The 18,988-nt window shown below is 43.2% G+C and overlaps 1 protein-coding gene across 8 annotated transcripts in view; it reads left to right on the top strand.

Annotated features, from left to right (window-relative positions):
• The window catches only part of TNIK (TRAF2 and NCK interacting kinase), a 346,282-nt gene that overhangs the window by 263,631 nt on the left and 63,663 nt on the right, over positions 1–18,988 (top strand). For 4 of the 8 annotated variants that reach the window (XM_006764111.2, XM_006764110.2, XM_006764107.2 and 1 more), the window contains exons 13-15: positions 14,733–14,843; positions 15,684–15,770; positions 16,816–17,004. In XM_006764111.2, coding sequence (XP_006764174.1) covers positions 14,733–14,843; positions 15,684–15,770; positions 16,816–17,004 — 387 coding nt within the window. The remainder of the gene's footprint in view (positions 1–14,732; positions 14,844–15,683; positions 15,771–16,815; positions 17,005–18,988) is intronic. The other 4 variants (XM_006764113.2, XM_006764112.2, XM_006764109.2 and 1 more) reach the window with 1 other exon arrangement.

The raw sequence follows: 18,988 nt of genomic DNA, 5'->3' as shown, positions 1-18,988 counted from the left end.
AAGCCCTGACTTCTCACCAGAAGGAGAAATGCTCATGACTGCAGAAAATCAAGAGATTATATCTGCTTTATCTTTTGATCCTATATCTTGCCCCTGTTGCTCAATAGAAAAAGAAAAAGAAATAGGAAGCTCAGATGGCTGTAAATTCTGAACCTCTAAGTAATGACTGTCTCTGCCACCAGGGACGCCCCTCCTGTGTCCTTCTCCTTCTGGATCCCCATCCACGTCTGATGCCCTGGCCTGGGGTGACAACTTGAGTTTCTGGTGTTCTGAGTAGGAACTTGAACTACATCATCACATGGAAACAGTTAAAGTCTATAGGTAGACTTGCAAATGTTGCATTGCTGTGGTCAGGTAGGCTTGTGTGGGCATGCTGGGAAATACACCCCCATTTCCAAATAAAGGCCCTTCGGGTGTCCTTTTGGTCACATGAGGCTAAGTTACAGCCATTGTCTTCCTCGGTGATCTCAGATGTCAGCTCCTACCAGGGCTTTCTAAGGAAGCCCTGCATGTCCTTTGCTATTTATGGGTCACCACGTGGATTTGGCGTGGTTCTAAATCAGTATCCGCATATTCTTGGAAGGACTTTGTACAGTGAAGGGAGTCATTTCTCAGCTTGTGAAAAGATGTGGCTTCAAGCCAATTAAATGGTGAATGCAAGACTCTCAGCTATGTCCAATGACAAAGTACAATTTATAACTAAGTTCCAGGAGCTTGATTAAACCCAGCTCAGGCGAATGAGCCCAGCAATAGTGAGACAGCGCATGTAGAGGGCTTCTTCTATTTTACTCAGTCCAATAAACTTTTTCATTGCTTGGCCTAGACAAGGAACAACTTATTTTATTCTCTACTACAGAGTTAGGAGCCAGGAGGTGTTGGGACACCCACTCTGGTCATCTTTGCAGACATTGACCTTGAGCAGAAGGTTTATGGTGATGCCTGATTCTGCTCGAGGGTTTGAGATGATACTAGTGAGATATATATATATTTCAATTTGCAGAAGACCTTTTATACTTCATTTTGGAAAGAGTATATTTAAGTCACAGGAATGAATCAAATTGATCCCAGGAGTGCCAACTTGCTCCATGGTAGGAACTTCTATCCTTCAGAGAATTGTGTTAATTTTTTTAAGCCACCTGGGTCTCAGTCAGTGCCCTTCAAGACCATATGACATTGTCCAGTAATAAAACAACCAGTTCTACCTAAAAGATTGCATACTGCTTTGGTTCTGTCACCTGAAGGTTTTTGTGTGTGTGTGTGTTTTTTTAAGAAATACCACCGATATCTTATTCACTAGTAATACTGGAGCCCTACTGTACAAAATGAGAGACAGGCAGTCTCAGCAGTGAGTTCTCTCTAAGCCTGTAGCATTTTATGGTGACTGAGGCATTCAAGGACATTGAGCCCAACTGTTGTTGCTTAAGTGTACAGAAGAATTAAAACCTTTCCCCTATTTCTGCAGGCAGTCATTTAACAAATTTAGTGACTGCCTACTTCCACTATGCAGAATACTGGGAATACAGTCTGCCCTTGTGAAGACTAGATCTGTGAGGGAAACAGGAATTAGGCAAATATTCAATCATTCATTATCAAGAATGCGCACTATGGGCATGTACTACGGGGACAGGAGACTAGCCTGACTGGGAGGCATGTTGGTTGGAGTCCAGCTGAAGGAGAGAGCAGAGGATGTAGGCAGGGAAGCAGGGCTTCTTAGGCCAAGCTAAGGAGTTTTGAATTTTACTTTAAGAATAGTAGGGAAATATTCACATGTTAACCAAGAGAATAGGATCAGATCTGCAGTTTTATTTTTATTTATTTTTTAAAACTTTTATTAAAATGTATTTTTATTTGTTTCAGAGAGGAAGGGATAGAGAGAGAAACATCAATGATGAGAATCATCGATCAGCTGCCTCCTGCACACCCCCTACTGGGGATTGAGCTTGCAACCCAGGCACATGCCCCTGACGAGAATCCACCCGGGACCCTTCAGTCCACAGGCTGCCGCTCTACCCAATGAGCCAAACCAGTTAGGGCAGATCTGCAGTTTTAAAATGGAACTTTGGCCGTTGCAAGGAAAGGGATTGGAAGGAGCACAGGTGGGAGAGACAAGGTAGTCCAAGCCTGAGAGGGGAGTGCTTTAGATGGATTGAGAAAAGTGGATCCATTTGAGAGAGATGTTGCCTGTAGAGCATACAGGACCTGGGGTTGACTAGACGTCAGAGGTGAAGCAGAGCGGGCAGTCCCAGAAGGTTCCCAACATTGGACTGGACCATCCAGGTGGAGGACCAGGTTTGGGAGGAGGAGAATAATATCAGTTTGGAACATAGTGAGATGCCTATGAGGCGGCCAATGGTGATGCCAAGCATGCAGTTGGATTATAGAAACAGCTGTAGAAGCGGGTGAACGATGGGAAAGGTGGGAATTGCTGGTTTCTGGTAATGGAAGTCTACACTGAGGAGAGAGAAAGTCTGGGCCTGAACTCTGAGAAATCAGAGCAAGAGAGGAGAAGCCAGCAAAGAAGACTGATAAGGACACAGAAGGAACATCAGGAGACCTTGATGTTGAGCATAGGGTTAAAGGGACCAGCTCTGTGAATGTTGCCCGAAGGTCAAACATGATAGCAGGATCCTTTAGTTTCAACAACAAAACAAAAAATATTTAAAAAAAAATTTTTGCCCTGGTTGAATGGCTCAATTGATTGAAGCATCGTCCCGTACACCAAAAAGTTGCAGGTAAATCTATGGAAAGGATATATCCTCAGGTGTTGATGTAAAAAAAGGGGGGGTGGTGGTTTGTGGTACTCTTTAGAAATACATTCATTTCCTCTTTGTTTTGGAAGAAGATAATTGCTCAGGAAGTCAGATCTGATTTTTAAGTGAAAGTTGTTGGTTTGAATTTGAGGGCCACTGTGTACTACCTGCATGCTCTGGGGTCCTCAGAGTCTCCCCATATCCCACTTCCTGAGCATCCCACTGACAAGTCCAGTGTAACTGTTACTAGCAAGACCCACCTCAGACTTCTCTTTAGAGAACTTTGTGTAATTACATGCTCATCTATTTGTGGTCAGCTTTGGCTTACAGTCCCTCTTAGCATTTGTTTTCACTCAGGGTAACCAGGCCAGCCTCACAGGAGCTGTGCCAGCCGGAGCCCAACCCCAGAGAAGCCAGTGTTTGTGAGCTTATTCTTTGGAACCTAAGTAGTTTCTCCCAGCTGCTCTTAGACCAAAAAAAAAGCGCCAGCGGGAGGTGGGGGGGTGGGGGGGGGGGCGCAAGGATAAAGGGGCAGGGGAAAGCTGCATATCTCTTTAAGAGTCGGTATGTACAGGACAATATATCAAAGCTCTTAAAAGTCTCATGAGCACAGAGCATTTGGGGAAATTCTCTTGAGAGTCGTATCTTGGCTAATGGTTATTTTCCTTAATAGATAGAAGTTTTTTAACTTTCTGGTGCCTCGGTTTCTTCATTACCACCACCTGAAATGACAATAGCATTTACGCCCAAGGCTATTGTGAGGATTAAATTAGTTAATTCATAGAAAGCTTAGAATAGGACCAATACTTACAAGACACTTAACCACTATTAGTTATTATTATTATTATTGGTATTGAGTCCCTTTGGCTGAAGTCAGAGATATAACTTCCAACAATTTGAATTCTTTCATGTGCAGCAGTAAAACCCTCTTGAATGTATTAAAATAAAATATACCAACAGGTAAGATTTTTTTATGCCTTGGGAAGAATATTTGTTATAATACTAATAGGAAATCAGTTAAGTCATTAAGAGTAAATGTGTCATTAGTTTTTTAAATGGCAGGATAACAGATTATGAGACAAAGTACACCAGCTTTGAAGGTGTGGCGACCAAGGTGTGCTTCTAGCTATGTGATCTTTGGGCAAAGTACTTACCTTCTCTGAACCTCAGCTTCCTTATAGAAACAATTAAGATACTATTTACTTTGTTGTGAGAAGAAAATGGAATCATATATACAGAAATCTAGGCACCATGCCTGACACAGGCATGGACTGATATCCTTGGGTGAATATTTTATTGTCCTTGTGCAACTCATGATTTCAAAGTTGTTACTTTTCATTTGTTGGTTTTAAGGGTTTTCTGAATAGATAGCATTTCCGTTTCCCTGCCTTTCTTAGTTCTCTAATGTACCATCCCTGTTTACTATAAAACCTGGACTTTGTTATCCCTTTTTGAGGGTCCTTCCTTGAGAGCTTCCCTCTTCCTGTGTCTTGCTGGGATGTCCATCTACTGTTACCTTGGCTGGCAGTCCTGGCCTAGCCAGCACGGGAGGCAACCCATCTTCATCCTCCTGGATGTACCTCGTTTACGAGGATCAAAGACCACCTTGGAAGGTCTCTTCTTCCCAGCCGAGCCTCAGGAGACCTTCCCCTGGCCACCTCTACTTTTCAATGGATTCTCTTATCGGTATTTCTTGCTGTCATTTCCAACACTGTCTAATTATAATCCCATTATTGTCAAGTGGCTGCATGGAGTCCTGAATTAAACCCAAAAGAAGATAGGGTCCTTTTGATGCCTGAATAGTCAGTTCTGGGCATCAGGGACTCAGCACCAGAACTGACCCCTTCACCAAGGAGGTAGAAGCAAGGTATTCCAGCGTACATAAGGAAGAGACTGCCTGGGTTTGAATCCGGTGCCACCACACCTTTGCGATCTTAGACTAGACCTCTCTGCCTCAGTTTGCCCATTTATAAAATGGGACAGGGATAGTTTAAAGGAGTAAATGAGTTAATACATAAAAAGTGCTTAGAGCAATACCTGGCACCCAGTAAGTACGCGAATAAATTCCAGAACACAGCTGTACAGGAAGGGAAATATCTTTGTTTCTCATTATCTGCCTAGTTGTTGCTCCTCTAAGTCAACCTCTCTTCAGGGCGAGGGCTCAGAGTTGCATGCAGCTGAGCAGGCTGAGTGGGCAGAAGCCGGAGCCGGGGACATGAGAGTGGTTGTGCACCAGTGTGGCATTCCCACTGGACCACACCCCCAGGCTCTCCGAAGAGAGAGGCACCATGAGCAAGAATACCCCCCCCCTTCCCACCTTTTAAGGCCTTGGAGTGTTCATTCATCGGCACTGCTGAGAAATGGTATTCAGTTCATTTAATCATTAACTGTGGGCATCCTAATGTGTGCTGTAAGCAGGGGCCTCTGGCGGGCGGTAGAGGGGCACTTTATTCCTGAATGTCATCAGCATTGGCACAAAGACTGAATGCTTCCTAGCTGGACCTAAGCTCCATTATTCCAATAACTGAACAGAAATTATGAAACAGCTGGGCGCCAGGCTGACAAACCGGATGCTCTTCGTCCCACGCTTCAGAGGCCATGTGGTGTGCATGGGTGTGTGGATCCCAGAAGGACAACTAACTCTCACTTACCTGCCATGATGCAGGAGGTGGGGCTTTGTCTGTGTAGTCACCTGGATCCTTGGTGGGAGGGGTTTCCTGCCAATGTGAGGAAGTTGCAGGAAAATGCTACTGTTATTTTAAATCCTTTTGCCCAGACCTCTTCCCATGCTTTCCAGGAATGGGAAAGATATGCTGGTTTATATAAATACAGCATTTCATACTGGAAAGAGATGTTAGGCAGTTGCTGACCATAGGTGGATGGCAGGTATGGCCTTTCAGGGACTGTAGGCACCAGGCATTACAGACCTGCCTTCCATTGTCTGGGTTCTTCATGGAACCTCTTATCACATCTCGTCTGCGTTTCTTGTGTTTCATAATCATTATTAGTTGTTCCTGACCATAAAACTGCGCCATCAAAATAGTTTCACCGAATGGTATTTCACATGGCATTTACATCGAATTGTTTTCATTTCACTTTTATTTTCTTCAGTGAGTAGTTTTATAGACTCATAGAGGTTGGGGAAGATAAGGGACCTCAAAAGTGATCTAAGCCACTTCTCTCAAAGCAATAGCTTGATGATATTCTTCAAACAGAGTCATTTAGCCTGTTTAATGTATGATCTCTGCTTATACTTTTAGAAGCTTAATGCAGCCTATTCTATTTTTGAGCAACTTAGCCTGCTATTGATTCGTGCATTACAGACCTGCCTTCCATTAATACACAGTATGCCAGAGAAAACTAGAATGCCTTCCACCTCAGCCCAAAAGCGTTTGGAGGCAATGATAATGCTCTTCCCCAAATGGTGCCGGTTCCTGCAGCCTTTCCACGTATGATATCATTTAGCATCTTTAGTAACACCCAGATGTGCAAGGTGGCCCTCTCTGTAGACATCGTATTAATAAACTGGTTTACAATGGGCTTGTTTTCTTAGAAATCAATCTAGAGTTTCATCTAAGGCTTCCAAATAATGGCAGAGGGAACTTAGGAGTTACATATGCACTGACTTTTACATTAACCTACAGGGTCATAGGTACTCAGCATGTCCATCAGGCCATTCTTGCTCCTCTATGCAAATCCCAGGAAAACTCAGGGGAAACTGTTGTGGCTCAGAGATAATAAGAGCTTCTGAGTAATCACATTGACTGGCATCAATAGGAGAGAAAGGACCAGATTTCTTCATTAAAGCCTCCTTGCAGCTCAGCCTGTGCTTAGCCATGGGGCTGCCTACTGTTCAAACGTTAGCCAGGGATTCCTAGCCGGTTTGGCTTAGTAGATAGAGCGTAGGCCTGAGGCCTGAAGGCTCCCAAGTTTGATTCTGGTCAAAGGAGCATACCTCAGTTGCAGGCTTGATCCCTGGCCCTGGTCGGGGGTGTGTGTGGGAGGCAACCAGTTGATGTGTCTCTTTCACATCCATGTTTCTCTCTCTGTGTGTGTGTGTGTGTGTGTGTCTCCCCTTCCCTTCTACTCTCTAAAAATCAATGGGAAAATATCCATGGGTGAGGATTAACAAAAATAACAACAACAATAAAAAGTTGACCAGGGAGTTCAAAGGAAGAGTTTAGGCAATTAATTTCCAGGAAAGCTATGAATGAATAGGTTGGATGGTTTATCTTTAATAGTATAAAGAGTATAAAATAAAAGAAGGAGGTATGTGTAGTGTGTCTAGCTTCTCTAATGGTTCTCTGATTACTGTTTCTGTGAAGAAAAGATAGGTAACAAAGTGATGATAGAAAGGGGAAAAAAATGGGCACCTGAAAAAGCAGAACACGACATCCTTCACATGGTAAACGTAAATGTCTCCACCAGCTTCTTTCAACCCAGAGAGCAAGCTTGCCAAGAGCCACACACAGAGTGAGGTCCTGGCGTTGCACTTACCAAGTGAACTTGGGCAAGCTATTGGCCTGTGTGTGCCTCAGTTTCCTTAGCTGTCAAATTGGGACAATGACAATAGTCTGTACCTAAAAGTGTTGTGGTGAGAATTGAATGAGTATAGGGCTTAGAATATTGTTCCTCCTCTATATGCATCCCAGAAATTCTGTCTTGCATCAGAAGAGGCACAACGTGTTTGCTCATATTATCTATGATTATTATTTTTTGTTATTCTGACTACTCCATTGTGTAGTGAATTCAGAGGTGCCAGGCTGTTTCACCATCACTCTTAATGTCCTTTCTATTTAAAAAAAAAAAGTTTGGCATCCCAGTTTTAGTTACAAGAAATCATGCCCTTGGCCTGCTGTGGTCTTTCCAAAAGGAAACCTTAGCAAATGTTAAATTGTGCAAATGAAATGCCCAGAGCTTCTGTGAAGTTTATACAGAACAGTCCTACTTCACTGTGTGGTTGATTTAAAAGACCACACTGCATCCTTTCATCTGTGTGTCTGAGCAGAGAGCCCCTGAGTCAAGGGGATGGTTTGAGGTACTTCCCAAGGAGCCCGACTGGATCCTGCGCCAGCAGCTTGCTCTCCTCTGGAGGCTGACTCGGATCCTCTGTGGTCATTGGGTCCCCTCTCACCACTTCCAGGAGGACACCAGGATGAAAACCAAGAGAAGCTCTCTCAGAGCAAATTCTAAGAGAATTTCTGCTTCGTTTCACTTCTCATTCTGAATTGCTAGATTTTTGCTTTGCGATGAGGCACATCCTTGCTTAGACACTTTTAGACTGAACAGACCTGTGAGATGACCTTATCTGCCCCCTGTGACATCAGATTAAGGTGCTTTATTCAAGGTCATAGAACACTTCACTTATGTGTTAAACAAATATTTATTGAGACTATGTGGTCTGCGGTGTTTGTTTTGGTGGCAGAGCAAGACTAGAATCTAGTGTTCTTATTTCTTACCCAGTGTTCTTTCCTCTACGTCCTTTGGCTCTCCTGCCTCCCCTGTCCCCAATGACATGTTGTATTACAGTTATGGGGTATTAATTCGCAAGTGTGGATGCTACCTGTGTGTCTATATAATGGATGTGATGTATCTAAAAGAGAGACTCAGGGCCCAAAATCTCTACACAATGGCATCAAGCCTCATTTCCTCAGAATCTACCAAATGTCATGAGAATAAGACTCAAATTCAACCTGAATGTTTGGTAAGTAGATGAAAACAACTAAGTATCCCATCTGGAATTCCTTAAGGACATTGAAGGAAGTGCTGATGGTGCCAGGAGAGATGAGTTGCCTTTAGCTCAGCTCCTCCCCACACTCTCACTGTCCTTCCCACTAATCTCCAGCTGACAGAACACTCTCCTGAGCACTAGGGGCCGGGAGGTAGGAGGGCACAGCGTGGAAAGAGCATGGAATCAGACCGGCCTGGGCCTGATTCCAGGCTCCACCATTTCCAGCTGTGAGACATGGAACAATTTGCTTAACTTCTCTGAGCCTCAATGTGCTTATCTATAAAATGGGAATAATAATAACAAACTCTGTCATCACTCTGTGGGATTAAATGAGCTGAAGCATGTCAATCCACCTGCCCAGCAAATACCTGGCACTCACAGACAGTGCCCAACATCATGGTTTGTATTCATTCCATGATTTTCTCCTAAGTTATCATGTGGCCATTGACAAGGCATTAAACCTTCCCAAAAGGTTATAAAAGAAGGAAATTTTAAAATGACATTTGCCCCACTTATTTCATAGCCTTATATCATAAGGCTCTAATTAGAATAATCTATGATGGAGTACATGTTTGGGTTGAAAAAAGAAAACACCCATACACAGAAATTACAATTTTTACTGTCTTGATGAGTAGAAAGGAGGCTGTTACATCCCCCTTTAAGCCCCACCAGCTCTGTGTACATCTGGGTAGCTCACCTTAACCAACTCTCTTTTGTCCGGATCAGAACAGATTGGTCCCCACTGCTGTGAAATAACTTTCACCACATGCTCAGGTGACATAAACAGAGGTGGCATCTTCATCGACAAAGAACCAAATTACAAGTCAACAATTTCTTGCTTATTTTCATTTTGAGCTTCCCAAGGAAAATGTTGAGTTTTCAAAAGATATGGGAGATCAAGGCTCGGTTTTCATTTGTTTATTAGTGTTGACCCATCTTAATGACCTTTCTTCATTCTAAAAAGAGGACTAAGGTTGCTTACAAAGATTAATACATCAACAGAAAATAAAATAAAGTAAAATGGACTATAAAGTAAAAGAGAACAACAAGGGGAAGCCAGCCGGGTCCATTCCCAGGACCTGACACAGCATGGCGACCAAGTGCAGGTGCCCGGGGGGCCACCAGCCTGACTCCGAGATCCTGGCAGCTCAGAGAAGAGGCAAACTCCAGAGTTTGAGATTCCTGTTGTCCATCAGATAAGAGTAAACGTGTTATTCAGGTGAGCTCTCTGAGATTGTTGAAAACCTACACACTCGCCTAGTCGTGGTGAGTAGTGCTGTGAATAATGTCTGAGGTGATATTCCTACCACAGGCACAGTGATTAGCTTTATTCGGCTGTTCTGATAACATTGTAAAATGCAATTTATGGCCTAACCATTCATCAAAGTCACTTCCATAAGAGCCAGAGCACCGTGTGCAGTTCGCACATTTCTGTTGGTTAAATGCCATCTGAAAAGAACATTTAACGAAACAAAAGGAAAGGAAGGCAAACTCCGCAGTCTTTGTCATGAGCACCCAAGAGGATTATTTCTTATAACTTTAATACGAATTGGATATTTACGGATTAAAGGGACATTCTTTTGCAAGAATTTAAAGACCTGCAATTCTACACAGTCAATTTGGGATCAATGTATAACTTTTGAGGGTCCCCTGAGCAGGGTGCAGGATTATCTTTCTCATTAAAATAAACTTACTTGCTCATATACTTGAACGTGCAGCCACACAGCCACCTCCAGAAGGTGGCTGGAGGGGGAACACGCATGGAGAGATCAGACTGTTATTAAGAAAAATCATTCTTTGGGAACCTCCAGAGAGTACAAGGAAGACAAGAAGCCCCTGGTGACCTACTCCAACCAGCAAGGCTACAATGATTTTAACCTGGAGTGAGTATTATCAGTCATTCCCCAACCAGGAATAAAACAAATAAGCTAGGAAACTTATAAGAACCCACTGAATATCTAATTTAAGTGATATAACTTTTGGAGATGCCTCTAAGAAGAGGCGGATGAAAATATACTTGCAGGCAGGTCCTTCTAGGTGAGGCATCTGCCACGAATGTTAGAGGAGTTGGTTTTGTGTGGGGTTTTTTATTTTGTTTTATTGGTTAAAGTATTACAACGAGTAGTACATATGTCTCCTTTTTTTTCCCCTTGACCTTCCCCGGGCCTCCCCTACGCCCCAGCGTAGAGGAGTTGGTTTAAGCCATTTTTTTGGACAGCAGAACCACTGACATCTTTATGCATAATCTGAATGAAATTCAGAATAATATTTCCCCTCTTTCTACTCCTTCTGGCTACATGCTTATTTTCTTATTTTATTTTTCTTCTGCCTTTCTCTACGATAGCCAATAGATACTATGCCAGTGCCAACTATAAGTAGATCTCTATTTAGAAAAACATTCTTAAGTCTTGATTGTGCTCCACATAAAAGGCCTGGAGGTCTTAGAAGGATGGCTCTGCATGGCTTTCTCTCCTTTTCTTGCTGCCCAATCAACAGTATTCAATGCAACAAGTATCAATGGTATGAGGCTCTATATTGGATATAGTGGGAGATAAAAACTGGAGTGGAACAGAGACCCTGTCCACAAAGAGCTTTTAACCTAGATTGAGAGTAGGTAAGGCATACTCAGATAACCATATTATGAGGTACAATGTGATGTAACCTGTAAGTACTAATAGGAAGGGACATAGTGCCACAGAAATATCGGAGGATACTGTGTTGTCTTCTTTTGCCCCAAGTTTTTTACTTGGTTCAGTTCAACAAAACTCTCTGTGCACCTTCTAGAGGCCAGGCCCTATGTGAGGGGCTGGGGGTCCACCAGGATCAAGCCTCAAGAGCTGCTTCTAGAAAGAGTCATCCGAGCTTTGTCAAGGTGTCTGCTTGAGGCCCAGGACTTGATCTTTCTCTTACATATATTGGTATGTCCCCTCCAACAGCCCAACGCCCAGGAGGAGAGAGAGCAAACATTTTTTTTTCCTGGAAAGGCATTAACATGGAGACACAGTGGCTAAAAATTGGCAAGGTGCCCTCAGAAGGTTGGGGAAGTGATTTATTTTTCCAGACTCGCCACAGGAACCAAAGCCCTGGCAGATGCCTCCCTGAGTTAGCAGCAGCTGATCTGAGTGAGATCAGTATTAATTATTAGCCACTTTTGAGTGTCTTTCTCAGAAACTACAGCGTACTTGGGAAGCCCACACCCTCTTCAATTGCAATCAATACTGTGTACACCTTGTGCAGGGACCTGAGTGGCATGTAATTATAAAGAGTATTGATTCCTAGCAAAAAGGTTGAAAATGTACAAATCCTTCACATAAAAATCAGCTCAATCTTCCCAAGGCTTGATTAATTTTTTCCTCAAGAAAGAGGCCAATGGTAAAAAATTTGAAATGTTAGCCAGATCAGAGCTATTTCCTGCCAGGAGCCAGATCTGTACACATAATTATTTTTATTCTCTGCGCTGGCATTGATTTTCTTTGGTTGTGTGTTGGAAATATCTCTGTTTTGGGTCCGTAATCCAAGTTATTCAGTCAGTTCCCAGAATGATGTTTTCTACTCACATCTCCCTGTATTATTTTTTCTGTAAGACAATAATCACATGTCTGGAACCTGACTCCTGTGCCCCTCATTCCCTTTCCTAAACTCGCTTTTTTTTGCTATCCCTCCATTTGCCACGCTCCTTGGCAAGAACATCACTCACCCTCACACACCTCATAGTCACCCAACTGCCTATTTTATTTTGGCCCGATTCCAAGTTCTACTTCTAAGTTGGCGTCCACTCCATTCCTGTTAAAATAACTGAAAATCTGGGTAGGTTTTTCATCTCTCTTCTTTTTTACTGTATCTCCCCGCTCAGCAGGGGTTACGAACGTGGACTCTCCCACTGCCTTTGCTTCGCTCATGGATGCCCTATCATTTTCTTCCTGGATCCGTTGAATGACTCACACTGTGTTCCAGCTTCTAGTCTTGCGCCCTCCCCTGGCTGTTAAGAGACCTCTTGAAAATGCAAGTCTGATCATGGCATTTGACTGCATATAGCTCTCCAGTGGCTCCCCATTGCCTGCAATCTAAGGTGGACAAATAACTGTTGATCTGGACATGATAGGCGTTGAGCCTCTAAAGATGCAGCTTGTCTCCCGAGCCTCCAAGGTGATGGGAAGACAGCAGCCCAGAGAACCGCAGGAGGGAGCCACATCACAAAGGCCTCCTCACTCTGGCTTCTTTGGAGTTTTGAGCATTGGGGCTGTGACAGAGCTTTTGTACTAAAAGCTGTTTCCCTGTTAGTGCTGAGCTAGCTTGTCAGTGGGATACAGTCACAGTCCATTCTATTATGAGTAACCCATGTTTCCTCAGCTGGGCAGTGAGTTGTTGTTGAGAATGTTACAAGGGAATGGACCCCATGAGATGTCCCCTCCAAACCTAGTATTTGAAGAAGAAGAGACCCTAATGCCATTACTGGGCTCTGACACGAAGGGAAGGGCCTGCCTGTGGCATGTCTCAAACAAGACGCTAATGGCAGGGGGCATGGAAAGTACTAGCTATCCTGTGTATTGTGGGGTGTTTAGCATCCCTGCCTCTCACGCTAAATGGCAGGCATGTCCCTCCATCATTGGGACAACCAGAAACCTCCCACATTCCCCACACATTCCAAATGCTCCAGGGGCTGGGAACAGTGCTATCCCTAGTTGAGAAACATTGGCTCCTGTGACTACTCCTAAGATATTCCTCTTTCCTGAGAGGGTACGAAGAGCTGGATTAATCTGTGATCTTTCTATCCCTCCTGTTGCCTCTTCACCTTTTGTAAATGCTTGAGTTCACATTGGAGTTACATTTCTAGGCTGTGAAATCAAGCTCCATCACTTGATTTCTGGGTTTGACCTTGAATGTGGGCATGACCTTAAACAATTATTTAATCTCTCTGTGTCTCGGTTTTGTCATATAAAATGGAGGATAATAATCATATCTGCCTCCGAAGATTTTTGTGAATATTAAACAAGATAAAGCATGAAAAGTGCTTACCCCACTGTCCCCTGTCAGAAGTATGGTAATTGAATGAGATGATGGTGGTTCCTGAGCTTAAGAGTCTTACTTGAGTGAGAACTGGAAATTGATACTTAAAAGTGAGTACTCCAAAAAATGAAGAAAGGCAGCATGGTGTACCAGAAAGGGTGGGAGTCAATAAATTCTACTGTACGCTCAGCCATTAATCCATGTGTAGCCTTGAATGTGTCGCTTAACCTCTCTGGTCTTTGCTTTCTGTAGTATGAAGTGTTTGCACAACATGGTGGCCAAAGACTGAATGAGCCCAGCTGGCATGGCTCAGTGGTTGAGTGTCAGCTTATGAAGCAGGAGGTCATGGTTCGATTCCCAGTTAAGGGCACATGCCCAGGTTGTGGGTTCCATCCCCAGTTGGGGGCGTGCAAGAGGCAGCTGATGACGAAATGACGAGGGTTGTGAATGTGCATGAAAACCTAGAGAATCTCATAAACAGTTTGATAAGATATAATGAGTAACTTGTTATACCTTAGTGTTTCTACCCCTGATTCAAAACTGCCATCAATCAATTGGGAGAATGCACTTATTGAAAGTCCACTTGCATGGTAAATAGCAGGTGTCTGCATGACACTGAATTGCTCTCTGTGTGACACTGAATTGTTCTCTGTCACCTTATTTTTCTTTCTTTCTTTCTTTTTTTACTTTCAATATTATTTTGTATTGGTGTCAGGTGTAGCTTAGTGGTTAGACCAAGCATGTCAAACTTGCGGCCCACAATGAATACTCATTAACGATTACTCATGTATTTCAGCCCTTTGTATTCAGCTGTCTCTTTCAAAATAAACCTATGTTTCTATGAAAATTAAAGCTTTTTTTTTTTTGCGGCCCACATAAACTTAAACCTTGTTTATTTGGCCTGTGTTAGCCTTTGAGTCTGACATGCTTGGGTTAGACAATCATATACTTTACAAAGTGTTTTTCTCAATATTTTAGTGCCCATGGCTATCATACTCTTACTACATTCTCTGTGCTGTACTGTACATCCGTGAGACTATCTTATCACTGTGAAGCGTACTTCTCACCTCGTTCTTGCCAACGTGTCCCCCAGTGACACAGGAGAGAAAGAGCCTTTGGGCATGCAGCCGTCTCTCGTTAAGAGCGCACACATGCGTGCGTTCCGCAGCTGTCCCTGTTGGTTTCCCGACACCCCCCCCAATTGTGTTCAGTTCCTTCACGGTTGTCTGCTTGTTGCCCCACAGCAACAAAGGCGGGAGAAGGAGCTACGGAAGCAGCAGGAGCGGGAGCAGCGCCGGCACTATGAGGAGCAGATGCGCCGGGAGGAGGAGCGGAGGCGCGCGGAGCACGAGCAGGTCAGCTGGGACTGGGGAGCCCCGCAGATGGCCCCGGTGTGAACTCCAGCACCAGCTGTCTCTGGGGTGTGGGTCACCTTCTCTTAGGACTGCTCGGTGTAAGCAGGTGTTTATTCTTTCTCAAGCAGCTATTCTCACCTATTCAAGAAGTCAAATGCACAACCCTGGCTATGTCCACTCCTTGAAGCTGGCTTCCTACCCAGGCCAGAGTCCCTCCCCTGCCCCACCTTGATCTTCTGGCTCGCCCAGCCCTGGGTTTCTGCTTTGAAGGTGGCACTGAAGCGTGAGCCACGAGCCACGTCCTACTCTTTCATTGCTTCAGAAGAGCTTTTCTATGCAGGCCATCTCTGGTCTCCAGGACTTTGAGCCATTGATGCAGGCCCCTGTCTCTGTTAGAATCCCATTCTGAGAGCACAGCAACACTCTGCAGGGTGGTTCCCGTACAAAGACAGTGCACAATGGCCTTCAGCAATTATTGTATCCCTGCTGCCTGCACAGGAGCCTCCGCACTCCCTAGCATTGTTCATTCCAGGTAGCCCATAAAGAGGGAGCCTGTCATGAAAAGCTTTCCAATGTAGCTGGGTTTATTAAAACCAAATAGTCCAGCCATGTCGGTCAGCGGTTGCAGAGAGCCGGCTTGTGCTTTTGACTGCATTGAAATGCTTCTGCTTGGGTGCAGCTTCCTTTTCCTGTTTGGTGAGGAGGTGGCTGGGTATTTTCCCCCCTCCTTCCTTTCACACTTTACTTGGCAGCTCTTGTCAACCTTTGAAATTACCTGTTCTTTTTTTTTCCCCCTCTCTCTCTGTGTTCCTCTGAATTCTCTGCTGCCTCCCTCTCCAGGAGTACATCAGGCGACAGTTAGAGGAGGAGCAGAGACAGTTAGAGATCTTGCAGCAGCAGCTACTGCATGAACAAGCTCTACTTCTGGTAATGGGAAAGCCGGGAGCCAGCTCGCCTGCTCTGTGTTCATCGTATGTGTGTGCACGTGTGTGCACGTGTGTGTGTGTGTGTGTCCTCCTAATGTGCCAACCCAGAAGAGGAGATCCTTCAAGCCTATGGACCTCGAAAATCTCACAGAAACTTCTTACATTTCCTGACCCAGTTTTCCGAGTCTCAGTACATTTAATGCATTTGTTATGTATTCTTTAGTAATGCCATCTACCTGTAAAACTTTAACATGAATACGGCCTTATTATAAGTTTAGACTATTTTTGAGACTGTGTTTATTGCAGAGTGATTTTTAAGGTCATTGGCAACATGTTAGAATACAATCACGCAAAATGCATCTCTTCCATAAGAACCCACTCAGCCCGGCTGTCATATTTCATTTGCAGACTATTAGTTTTACCCTCATGATGGGAACATTTTGCAGCTTCCACTTGAAGTACTTTTTATTATTATTGCAGTGCTCTCCAAATGAGTTTCTTGATGTCTTTTTTTTTTTAACTGAATTTTTATTTGGTGGCACTATATTTTTTAGCCTGTACATAAGTTTGCTGATGGCTTTTGTTGATCCAAGTTCTGCTAAACAAATGATAGTTTAGGCAATGTCTTTAGCCACTCTTTCAGTTTTGTACTTAGTTGTACATGTTTGAATGGTTTAAATACTAAATTAGGAAGTGGATGGTTCCTTATAGGGGTTGTGTACTGACCATCCAAATGTCCTCATTATTGCCACTTCCTTGGTTGTAACTCATCAAGGATAAGTTGCTTTGAAATGGATAGTGTTCTGTAGGGATTGCCATGAAAGCAATCGTGTTTTCATTAGGTGCCACGTTCTGTGTAGATGTTAAGCCAAAGCTGTAGCTTTTCTCTGTGGCACATCCTGATATCCTTCCGTGGTTCTGTCATTATTGAGGTCCTTTGTTACTTAGCATCACTTTTGACTCCATTGCATGCTTAGCTGGTACTGGCCGATGGTTTCTGTATGGTGATTTGGCCTTTCTTTGCTGCTCTTTCCTGGCCTGGACAGGAATATAAGCGCAAACAATTGGAAGAACAGAGACAAGCAGAAAGACTGCAGAGACAGCTAAAGCAAGAGAGAGACTACTTGGTTTCTCTTCAGCATCAACGGCAGGAGCAGAGGCCTGTGGAGAAGAAGCCACTGTACCATTACAAAGAGGGAATGAGTCCTAGTGAGAAACCGGCATGGGCCAAGGAGGTGAGTGAGCAAGCAAGTGTATCAGCCCCCTGTTGGCAGGCTATTGGCCTTAATGAGTTCATCCAGTAAAAGTGGAGAGTCAAACTCGTGCTACGAATCTAGAAAACGATTCATTGTATTGTGTGCACACAGCTTCTGGAAGAGCCATAACATTATTTTTGTAGAGAAATGGCAAGTCACCTTAATTTTTTTGTATCTTTTTGAATACAGTGAATTTTTGTAAGCAAAAACAGGAAGTAGAAAAATTTTCCTTATAGGAGTGCAACTGAGTTTGAAGAATGAGGAATTTTAGCGAGTTTTCCATAGAATTATATGACCTAGGATGTAAGGAATTCTAGATAAAATCATTTGTTTTGCAAATACTTCCAAAGTAGTGGTCCTTTTTTTGCTCAACTATGAAGAGATTTTTAGGAATTTGGCTTTGTGATGAGCTATTTTTAAAACTCTCATTAATAACAGTTGGGATGGTAGAAAAATAGGGTGACAATCAAATAGATAAAGCAAACAATATAATAACTCCAGCCAGCCAAAATCAACAACTCTTCTAGGGAGTCACAGTATCACCTTGTGTGCGAAATACCCTGGTTTTCAGTTCTGTCCTTATTTGTGGCACCTAGTAATTTCCTTTATTTTCTTCTGAACATAACTCATCATTTAAAAGGATGTTGGCATTATTTTGTGTTTTGTTCTAATATCTTCAGGTATTTATAGTTAGAGCTTATTTCAAGTTATCTAGACTGCAGTGTTACCAGAACCATATTTCTTACATAAGATCCTATTTTTATAAAAATTTTCTTTTTATTTTCCTATTCTCTTACATATGTATAGACAATACTTGAGATGATATTGTGCTAATGTTAATGACAGTTGTTTATGGGAGGAAGAAACTACAGGATTTTTTTTCTTTCAGTCCTTTGTAATGATTATGCACTGTTTCTACAAAAATAACTTTTTTCTTTTCAAACTTAAACAACTGAATTTGTAGAGAAAATAATTTGATTTCCTATAAAGAACATGTTTGATCATTTTCCCTTTGAGTCTGTAAATATGATTTGCATTTGCCTATGTCTGTAACAGCTGCCTCTTTCTCTTAGATCAATAATTTAATTCTGTAATCCTACTCCCACAGATAGCACCAACCCCTTAATAACCCACCTCTTCTTCGAGCTAAGCAGAATGATTATGCTATTAAACAACAGGTGATGTGCATTCTGGCTGGCAGAGATGTGCCACCTCCTTCCACTGCTAAACCATTTTCTAGCATCCCAAGTTGAAACTTTCAGCTAAGCCAGACTTACAGCTCCTGATTATGGCAGATCTTCCAACGACTGAAAAACTAGCCTCTACTAAACTAAAGCCAGTAGCACCTGCAGAAATTAATGATTCCAGATCAAGACACCTGTTTGAGCATCACTCATGGAAGAAAACTGGACCAGCTTGTCCTATTAGACTTGGACTTGAAGAACATCTGAAGCCCCAGGAAGCTTCAAGGACCATAGTGAGATCGCCAATGTGATCTTGTTCACAAGGAAGTAGCCTAACAACAGAGTTAGGATCTAAGGTCATTTGTGCATCTCCAAAGTGATAAGTCCCCAGTTCTCCATTACTGCAATCAAGGAGGGCCTTAGAGACGCATGTGGACCTCCGTACAAGAGGGCCATGAATTTATACATTCTCACAGGTACCTTACCTCCTCTAAGAAGTACTGCATCACTAAAGGACCTCTCTTGGATGCATGCACCTGGCCTTCAGTGTTCTAGCCACAAGCACAAGATTAAGACACCTGCAGATCCCATTGGAAAAGACCATGATACCTTGCTAAGCACCCCAGAATTCCTTCTTTCCCCTGTGCCAAAAAAGGGGGGAAAGCCTGAAGCAGTTTCCACTTCCTTCCTTCTGCCTCTGCCCAGCATGTTCTGATTTGAACTTAACCATTTTGACTTCATTGTTTTCTAGTTATTATTCATCCTCTCTATTCAGAAGT

Source organism: Myotis davidii, unplaced genomic scaffold (assembly GCF_000327345.1).
Source record: "Myotis davidii unplaced genomic scaffold, ASM32734v1 scaffold115, whole genome shotgun sequence".
NCBI lineage: Eukaryota > Metazoa > Chordata > Mammalia > Chiroptera > Vespertilionidae > Myotis > Myotis davidii.
Note: the sequence above shows the minus strand (reverse complement) of the source record. Positions and strands in the feature narration are given on the sequence as shown.